Raw genomic sequence first — 10,893 nt, forward strand, 5'->3', positions numbered from 1 at the left:
AACTTGAGTAAAAAAAGTGTAGTCAGTACTTCAACTTTTACCAGAGTCTTTTTAAACATGAGTATCTGTACTTCAACTAGAGTAAAGGATATGTGTACTTTTGCCATCTCTGGTTCTTTGATGCAAACACAGTAGGTTGTGTCAGTTTTATCAGCCCGCCCATAAGGACACATATTAAAATACATATGCAGACATAAAGTCACTGCTCACATGCTTTCTGTTGAATTTTTGTGACAGCGTTTGTCATAACCTAGATGCGTCACATTAGTTCCTGTGAATATAGTGGAAGATACAGTGCGTGTTCTATTCCTCATAAGTTATTTTCTATTCAAAGTTACATGTTTAATTGGAGATTTCCATCCATGCTGCTTAGAAGAGACTTAGTACAGTGGGATATATGGAGGAGATATTTTGCCTTCTAAGTATTGTGGCCTAATGGTTAAAGAACTGGTAGCCTTAAGTTTGTAGGTTCAAACCACACATTGACCCAAGATGACTGACTCAGTGATAAACATACCGCATGTTACTTTGAATCGTCTGTTTTGTAATGTCTGCTCAACTACTAACACTAAGCAGCCAGTAGCCTATATGCAATCTATCTGCATTTGCTTTTCTCTTGCCGGCTCTCAGCGAGACCAAGCACACAGTTCATGTCACAAATGTGTTGTTGATTTCTTGGAATGATGTATATCCTAATATTTTCAGTGTCAGTCATTTTTAGCAACGATCTTCAGAACTCTTTTGGAATTTATATCTAAACAAAACAATTGTATTGGATGAAAAAAGCCTTTTCAGTTCCTCTTTTCCTAGATTATAATGTCAAATGTAATCAGTGTGTGTGTGTGTGTGTGTGTGTGTAAAGAAACAATGCTCACCAAATGCTCCATTTATTTGATCAAAATACATTAAAAACAGTAACCTTGTAAAATATTATCAATGTTTAAAAGAACTGTTTTCTACTTGAATATATTTTAAATGCAACTTATTCCTGCTACAGCAAAGCTGAATTTTATATGCCGATTTGTTGCTCAGTTATTATCACCTATTATTTGTGCTCAATTATTAATAATACCTCTTACTATTATCAATATGCTTGCTTTTCATATATAAAACCTTTTCATACATAAAAAGTGTAACTTTACAATTTTGGACTAGCAGTTGTCGCCATCACACTGTGTTTCGAACGCTTCGAAACAGTGAATAATTTTGCATGGTTTAAATGGGTTATTGAACTGTTTTACAAGGCCTGTTATGTAGGCTACAATAAGCGAGCCTGCACGGCGAAAGAAAATAAACAAAAATGAATAAAAAGTCTTGTGCCTACCTTACAGGACTTGCGATCAGGCAGGGACGCGGGAAGTAGGGGTGCTGAGGGGGCTGCAGCACCCCCTGTTTTCACATGGTTGCTAATGCAACGCCAAGTTTGTTCATTTAAATTTATTCAGTTTTAGCATTTTTTTTATATGAATACGAGTTGAATAAAAAAAGCGTGAAGCTCCGCCCCTAAACTCATCCATCAGTGGAGTGTGAAAAGATCGTATGCAATGAGATCGTCTCGGGTTACGCATGTAACCAGGACCGTCCTTAGGGGGGTGCGCGACAATAACCGCGCTTATTTATTTTGTGATTTTTGTGCACAAAATAAAGACTTCATTCTACAATTTCTTCATTTCCACATCAACCTCGACACATCCATGCTGTGTTGACGTGAGTGCAGACATTGAGAGTGAGTCCCTCACAGCCTCGTTTACATTCCTGTCAAAAATTAAATATGGCGCTACACTGACTAAGGTCTATGTACTGTAATTCTCTTTGGATAAAAGTGCTCAAACGTAATAAATTAATAGACTGCAAATGATTAATTACTGCAAAACTGCAACAGTAACGGGAAAGGGATAAAAACATTTAATTCTACAAATGTATTCGACTCGATATATTTGAAACGGCACATCATGATTTTGTGAGGGAAAGTCAAAAACGCTGTGAGGAAATGCAAACGCATGCTTTACAAAGTCTTTTTGACCACTTCCGCTTTTCTGTGTTCCATAAGAACATGGAAAGTAATCGAGGTAACATTGCACACAGATCTTCAGTGTGATATCGATACTTATCTGATTATTGTTCAAAGCTAATTGGCATCTCCATCCCACACTCAAGATTCAACTGAAACGGTTTTCCCCGTTATTGCCAGATCAATTTAAATTCTGCCAAGAAGTATTTTGACTCTCAAGCCACACATTAAATCATCACATCAAAGCAAGTGGCTTTTGAAAATGATACCAGATCTTTCTCAAGAACTAACTTCACTTTTATGAGACATTTGTGCCATGAATTTGCAAATACCAACTCAAGGTGACCCCCACCTTATTTTTTTTCTTCTTTTGATCATAGATGGCACAAAATCTCACCTTAACACTTTTGTTAAATGGGTATTCTATTTGTAATATTGTAATTTCATCTGAATATCAACATGAGTCTCTGGAAAACAGTGATTTATGACATTATATTACGTAGGAAATCAAAGTTTTTGTGTCTATTTGTTAATGAGGGATTTGTGGACACATCACACTTTTTTTTTTTTTTTAGATTTGTGGAGTAAAAATTGTAGTTTTTGTTCTATAAAAAAAAAATGTAACTATAAAATTTATAATTTTGCGTATGTTAAAATTAGAGGGTTAGATGGGCCCCAAGAGCTGGCCAAGAAGGCCCCAAGTAGCATGTTTTTACTAGTGTAATAATTTTTTAGTATGTAATACTTATTATAATTAATGGGGTTATTATTCAATATTTCCATGAATTAGATGTGCTAATTGAGTGAGATAGCCTAACTGAGTGAAATTATTCAATTTGAATTCATAGTGTTGCTATTATGACATATCTTCAATTAAAATATGGGCAATTAAATATGTAAATATCAATACGCCTGTATGTAAGTCATAGAATAAATGTACCTTCTAAATGAATCTCTTTTACTAGGATTCTGCTTTGCCTGCCATATATACAGTATATATATATATATTACTTTTTTTTTAATAACAATTACAGAATTTACATTATAATGACACAAAAAGTCATGTATACATTCTGTAAAAGTTTCATTTCATATGACTTTTATTTTAATATCCAATTCAATTATATTTTTAAGTGGTACTAAGGTGTATGAATCTTTAATAATGGTTTTTTACAAACAACTTTTCGCTTCACAAGATATTAATTGATGGACTGGAGTTGTGTGGATTTCATGTGGTTTATTGTGAAGTATTTATCAGCTGTTTGGACTTGTTTGACTGTACATGTATTAATGTTACAGTGACTTCTGCCACATATACTGTATGTTATCAAAAGTTACAAGGCAGGTTTGCAGAAGTTCTACAAGAAAAATATGCTATAATTCCCCTAATGTTCTGATATTCCTATTACTGGGTGGAAGGTGTTATAATCACAGTGCGTTGTTTTCCTTCCTCCACAGCTGTCTAAGTGCAGGAAATTTTGAGTAATTGAAATAACCTGTTCCTTTCTGCATTAGGAACGCTTGAGTAAGTACTCCCTTGTGTGGTAGGAACAGGTAATTCACAAGCAAATATCTGAATCCTCGATCTGTGGATACATATGATGATAACGCAATGGCATCATCACAGCACAGCATCAAACTCCCCTTTGATGAAACCGACAGAGCTAATCATGGCACAGGAAAGTGTGAAACTGGCCAAAATGTTTTTATTTTCACGTAGTCTAACTGTCATATCCTGCCCACAACCGCTTCATGCTCAGACTTTAGAGCTTTTCTATGCAACACTGTCAGATGGAGATGAATGGCTTTGTGTCACGTACAAGGTGTGATGAAAATTGAAAGATAAAGCAGTTAGTTGGAGATGGGTACTTTTCAATGACCAGTATAAATATTTTGCCTTGTGCATCATAAACTTTACCATTGCCTACGTGCACCTTTATCTTTAACTGGACAGATATATAATAAAATGTTATTATTATTATTATTATTATTAAATAACAAGACATTTTATATTGGACCAAATTTATTTTTGAGTAGAATATTTTATACTTTATATTTTATGCTTTTGCAACAGGTACTGTGTTATCAAAAAGGCAGATTTGCAGAAGTTTTACAAGAAAAATGTAAAAATATGCTATATAATTCCCCTATAGCATAAACGTAAATGTTAATGTAATGTCCCCCTTTATACACAACAAGCTGAAGGATGACATGTAAAGGACAGTAAAACATTTATTATATTTAAAAAAATAAGAGAAAACTTCATATAAAGTTTAAAGCATGTTTATCATTATGATATTGTTATTATAGGTAGTGCTTTCTACATGAACATATGTTTAGTTTGTAAATATGTTTAGAGTTTTGAAAAGGAATGGTTTATTGGAGTTGTGTGAAAACAAACATATAGTGTTTTTAGATGCACAAGCTATTGAAATTATATTTAGTTTCTGTTGAAAGTTAGATGATTGTACAAGATGCGTTACCCTGTTGAGCTCACTGATGTAGTGAGAGAAAGCTTGATTTGATTGATTTTTGCCTCATCAATTTCTATGATAATTATTTTGTATTATTATACAGCGAACCATTATCTAACCGTAAGATGCCTTCTGAGAGATATAGCCCTGATATAATCATCTAATGTCACACACTGCTTATAGAAATAATGTCTGTTGATTTTAATCACTATCTGACTCAATTTAATAATACTGGCTATGGAATCTGAAATGATGGGAGTTGGAAAAGAATGATTTTAATACGTCATATTTTTCTGTTATCAGGGTGTCAACGCATGTCAATAGCTGCCATTGTTTTTCTTCAAGCTTCACTCCCACATCTCTCTTACAGCTTTTCTCTTACAGGAAAACAGACCAAAAATATTTATGACTTATCATGGACTACACAATTTATTTTCCATTAGTGCAGTCTGGAATGAAGGGAATGTCCCTTCCAATAATACCACCTGCAATGACTAAATTTAAAACGCAATGTAATTCCTTCAAAATGAATTATAATACACATTAAAAAGTATGTCAAGCTCAATTTCATGTCTTCTGTTTTATGCATATATATGTATACACACACACACACATAACTATTTAATTAATTAATTAATTATAAAACTATTTAATTAATTTTTAATACATTAAGGATAAAATCATCTAACCAAAGAAATTATCAATTCTATTAAAGTGTTACTAAACAGGCATATTAAAATTATGCTCTTCTCATAACTAAATACAGTAAGTGTAACTAAATGTACTTTCAAGTTTTGTGACTGCACGCACAACCATTTAAACACATTTTAAGAAATGCCTGAAAACAGTATTTATATAGTCGTTTATTGAACAAGCAGCACAGTTACAAACAAGGTATGCGATTCCTTTGACACTGTATAAAATGTACCAAAAATTAATTTGAGATAAATGCACCTAGTCTACAAAAAGCAAGAATAACAAATGCTCAGAATCATTACTGACCTTTACAAACACATTTTATGCACACCAGTAACCTTAGTCTTTGCTGATATTGATAGAAATCAGATAAAATAAACATATGAAAATAGCTCCTTAATGGCAATTTTTAATTTACAATTTTTGATACCATGATCTCAAAAAGCACTTTGACAATTATTCTTATGCAGCACTGGTGCCCTGAAAAATAGATCGACTATATAAAGAAAAAAAAAAGTTAACATTTAAAAAAAAAGTGTTAGCAAATACATAAAGTCACACACACAAAAAGTAACCCTAATTATTAATCTAATATTTTAGTATTTTCTGTTTCAGCAGCTCTTCCAAAAGCATTGAGCTTATTTGTAACAAAGATATATTTCTCTCTAAAAAGAGCTTAATTCATTAACCAGTTCTGATTTCTGGATTTATTAGTGATTGTGCCATCAAAGTACAATCAATAAGTGCATTTCTCCTTGCATGAATTTCTCCATTAACTCAATTTCTTTAATTTGATCACTACTTGTGTAAATATTTGTGCTTGGTTCACTGGTAGTGAATTAATATAGGTCACAAAACAGCAGCCTATTCTGGCATTAAGCAAAAATCAAGAGTGAGTGTAAGGCCACATGTTTGAGCATTAGCAAAGGCAGAAATGTCACAAGCGTCGTCAAACCTAACGATGTCATTAGGCAGACAGTTGTGCAAGAGGCATTTCCCTAATCACACTGTAGATACGTTGACAAAGCGACACTAGAAACTGAACCTCAAATTTGCTGAAAATGTACTTATCCTCAGGCCAAGATGTAGATGAGTTTGTTTCTTCATCTGAACAGATTTGGAGAAATGGATCCTCTGCAGTGAATGGGTGCCGTCAGAATGAGAGTCCAAACAGCTGATAAAAACATCACAATAATCCACAAGTAATCCAAACGACTCCAGTCCTACAGTTAATGTCTTGTGAAGTGAAAAGCTGTGTGTTCGTAAGAAACATCCATGAAGATGATTTTAACTTCAAACCTTTGCTTCAGTCACTTAAAATACGAGACCTCTATCCATAATATTGCTTTCTCCAGTGAAAAATCGTCTTGTCTGAATCAGAATAGAAATATTCACAGATCAAGCACCGTTTACAAGAGAAAATGGTCCAAAAAAAATTCTGAACACATATGTTGGTGGATTTTGATGTGAGACGACGACAAGTGATGGACTTTTTCACTGGAGGAAGCGTTATTTTCTTTCTCCAGTGAAAATGTCATCTAATCTGAATCAGAATAGAAATATTCACAGATCAAGCACCGTTTACAAGCGAAAATGGTCCAAAAAAAATTCTGAACACATATGTTGGTGGATTTTGATGTGAGACGACGACAAGTGATGGACTTTTTCACTGGAGGAAGCGTTATTATGGATTTGTGATGCCAAATTTCTCCAAATCTGTTCTTCTTGTCATTTTTGGGCGAACTATTTCTTTAAAGGTCCCATATTGTCAAAACTGAAATTTCCTGGCTTTTTTCACGATTACTGAGGTCTAGGGGCTATTTAACTAAAATATGATTTGTACAATAGGATTTCGTTTTTGGGGTGAAATATGAGCTGGATATGTTCTTGAGAGATTTACCCAACTAGGTGTAAATGTGATTTGAAACAAAAGAATCATTCATAACAGTATGACTCCGGTATTTGCGAGATACGTTTGAAATGCTGATTCAAAAGTGATCCGAATATTCACTGTCAGTAACTGCTTTTCTAAGTGCAATGTTTCAATGACACCATAAGTTGCTACAACAATAAAATGTATTTAGCTTGACCTCAAACAGGGTTACTCAAGAAAAAAACCTGATACTGACAATACTGGAAGACGTCTGTGTGCAATCCTCAAAGTAATAATGATTTTTGCAGAACATCATGGCAGCAGGTAAACCAAACAGGGAATTTCCTGTTGCGCATTACAGAACATCGTGTTATCACTACCCCTGAAAATGCAGAAATAAACATCCAAAATCGATAACGTCCTCTCATCTTCTAATTCAATTAAGAAAAAAAAGTGCTTCAAATAATCGATCATTAACATGCCGCAAAAATGTCCTTTCAAATCATGTAAATACTTTGATTAATGGTAAAGGTATATAATCAGCACTGCTGTTTCTGCAAAAGCAAGATGCCACTGTTTTTTGAGTTTAGGTCTGTTTTAAGCCCAAGCTCTCAAATGCAGTGACTGAAGCACCTCTGGTTATGGTAAGACAGACTTGTGGAGTAATACTGTGTGTTAGTGGCTCAAATACATCCAAAATCGATAACGTCCTCTCATCTTCTAATTCAATTAAGAAAAAAAGTGCTTCAAATAATCGATCATTAACATGCCGCAAAAATGTCCTTTCAAATCATGTAAATACTTTGATTAATGGTAAAGGTATATAATCAGCACTGCTGTTTCTGCAAAAGCAAGATGCCACTGTTTTTTGAGTTTAGGTCTGTTTTAAGCCCAAGCTCTCAAATGCAGTGACTGAAGCACCTCTGGTTATGGTAAGACAGACTTGTGGAGTAATACTGTGTGTTAGTGGCTCAAATAAGATCTACCATCCACCGTGAAGGTTTTTTTTCTACCCTTTTCAATCTGAAGACGCATCCTCAACTGGACATCCTCTGAGCTTGAAGCATCTCGGTCACGCTCACTATGTCTTCTTCCGGCACCTGAGACAAAAAAAGATTTAGGCTTAGATGACACAAAAATACAAGGATGATTACGTCCCATCCAAACATGCAATATTTGTTAGGGATGTCACATGCTGTCAGCTGAACAACACACACTGGTATGAAGAGTTTTGTAGGATGGGCGTAAACAGAGATGCATCATCTCATACGAATCAGCTCGGACTGATAACAGTGCATGTTTTCTTGTAGAGATGGATGGATGCACAGAGGTATTTATGGACAGACACAATGACGCATGCATATGGAACTACATATTTTCAGAAGTTAAAAATACCGTTCCAAAACAGTATTTCTAAAAAGTATTTTAACCTTTAAAATGTATTTTTAACTCTACACATTGTCTTAAACACAATGTTTAGAGCCAGGACCCTTAGAAAATTATCAATATAATAATAAATCATAAAAATGAATAGTTTTATAAATATATAAATGCTAACAACAATAATAATAATAATAATAAGTATTATTATTAACAACAGCAAACAAAGTAAATGTTTATATAAAATAATAATAAATATAAAATAAATTACAATAATAATAATTGTTTTTGTGACACTATGGCAAAAGAGTAGGGGTGGAAAAAAAACAAGATGAAGAAACAGAAACAGATGAAGATCATGACAAAGTAGCGCAAGTTTGAATACCAACAGGTATGAACTATTCCTTACACTTCCTCTTTTACCGTAAGGTCATGTGAACGCATGATTCTGGTGGCGGGGACTTCACTGGCTTGCACTGAAGGATTATATCATTACCATACCCTATATATAGCAATGGTTAACCTATATATAGTATGGTTTATTCGGTTTATGTGGAAAAACATCCTAAAATCACTGATGACTGAATCATGTCTCTTCGATTTTGAATGAATCATGAAGGATGCTAGTGTCAGAAAAAATAATTAAATAAATTCACCTACATGCTACTGTATAGCGGTGGTTCCAAAACTAGTATGTCAGCCGGAAAAAAATATGCTGATATTTCAATCATTTGAACATTTGAATGTTACGGTTCTCTGATGACGGTTAAAGGTCACATGACCTGCAAGTAAGACGATAAATGATCAGTGTTTTCATTTGAATAAAAGTGCTTTTATTTTAAAAATTATGTATTACATGCAATCCAGATTTCGTAATCAAATTCCAAAAAGTAAGTACTTGACTTAGATTACATTACTTGTTAAAATGTTTATAATTAGTTTACAGTTACTTTTTATGGATTGCATGATTACTTATTATTCGCACATTATTTTGACCTAAAATATTTTCCTGAAGTCTAGAGATTTTAAGTTAATATTTCAATAATTTAACAACACATTCGCATATTCACGTCTGCTAAATGCATACATTATTATTATTATTATATAAATTATAATGAGAGTTAATAGTCACAATCATATGCAGGTAAACAAATAAAATATTTATATTTCTGTTCAAATATTGTTTTTATTTAAATGTATTTATTTTTTAAATTTTTATGATTTAACTAATTTGCTTTTCATCAACTACCCCTACAGAACATTCCTACCAACTACACCTAAATGTAAACTAAAATGTGTAAACATAGATGTAAACGTGTAAAAATAGATTAGGTTACCAACTACAATTTTCGTCATGCAATTTGTAATCAATATTGGACTACAATTTGTAAGTAATCTACCCAGCACTGTGTATAGCCTATATAGGGCTGCACTACTTGGACAAAAAAATATTGTGATTATTTTTTCATGTTGCAACTGCGATTTGAACTGTGATATACTACAAAAATATTTGACATTCCATGCACAATGTTGTGATTCACCAATCAGAAGCAAGTATTTCAGAGAGTCTTGTAAGACAGCACATTTTAATATTAAATTATAACGATGATCTAATGATGAGTAAGAACGATCCCCTGACCAATCGGGAACCAGACAGTTTCTGCTAAAATACTTGAGGGTTTCCAGGAAAAAAGGAAAGGAACAGGAAGCAAGGACAACCAGATGATCTGATTTCACATGACATCATGGAAATAAACGTTGCAATAGGCGTTGTTGCGAAAATCGTCCAATCAGATCAGATTCTGAAATTCTTCTGTTTCCTGGTTACTAGGCAACCATTTGCCTCCTGTTGCTCAGTGTCACACAAATGATTCAAATGTACTAAATATAAATGCTGTAGACTAGACACATGACCTCTACAGACTGAATGTCAGCAGATAATTATCACAAAATAAACGCACACAGGGTGATCAGGATCTTTTATCACCCTGAATGGGTCTATTAATTATATTTGTGCATTAATGTACTGCAAAAACCACATCAGTCAACTAATACTCAGAGCTAAAATGTTTTGTGTGTCAAAAAGAGAGAAAAAAGGACTTACCAGAGCATGATCAAAGCTGAAGGTGCTAATGTAATACGCTGATATATCACTGTCTGCAAGAGGCTGAGAGATCTGAGCAACTATCCCACATTCATCTGAAAAAGGAGACAGAGAGAGTGAGATAACAGCAAATAACTGCGATAAATGTGACTTTCTGATTCAATCTGTTGTGTTTGTTCATCTATCACTCAGCTGAACAGATTTTGCTCTTGTATGGACAAGGAATTGGATCAGACAGAAAAATATTAAGTGAGTCATTTATACACATAGGCATCCTAAGAGAAGAAGCAGTAGAGCAACAGAAGAGGACAGCAGTTTGTAAGCGTTTTGTTTCTTTTGTCATTAGATTTTAGCG

At 33.7% G+C, this 10,893-nt stretch overlaps 1 protein-coding gene across 2 annotated transcripts in view; it reads right to left on the reverse strand.

Moving 5' to 3' along the window:
* The window catches only part of castor1 (cytosolic arginine sensor for mTORC1 subunit 1), a 44,194-nt gene that overhangs the window by 14,815 nt on the left and 18,486 nt on the right, over positions 1 to 10,893 (reverse strand). Inside the window, exons 8-9 of one of the 2 annotated variants that reach the window (XM_016572752.1) lie at positions 10,539 to 10,633; positions 8,068 to 8,154 (exon numbers count right to left, since the gene is read on the reverse strand). In XM_016572752.1, coding sequence (XP_016428238.1) covers positions 8,092 to 8,154; positions 10,539 to 10,633 — 158 coding nt within the window. In that variant the 3' untranslated portion in view covers positions 8,068 to 8,091. Of the gene's footprint in view, positions 1 to 7,755; positions 8,155 to 10,538; positions 10,634 to 10,893 lie in introns of those variants that run through there. The other variant, XM_016572751.1, reaches the window with a different exon arrangement.

The sequence above is a fragment of the Sinocyclocheilus rhinocerous genome, unplaced genomic scaffold, assembly GCF_001515625.1.
Source record: "Sinocyclocheilus rhinocerous isolate Xijiao unplaced genomic scaffold, SAMN03320098_v1.1 scaffold352, whole genome shotgun sequence".
Classification (NCBI taxonomy): Eukaryota; Metazoa; Chordata; class Actinopteri; order Cypriniformes; family Cyprinidae; genus Sinocyclocheilus; species Sinocyclocheilus rhinocerous.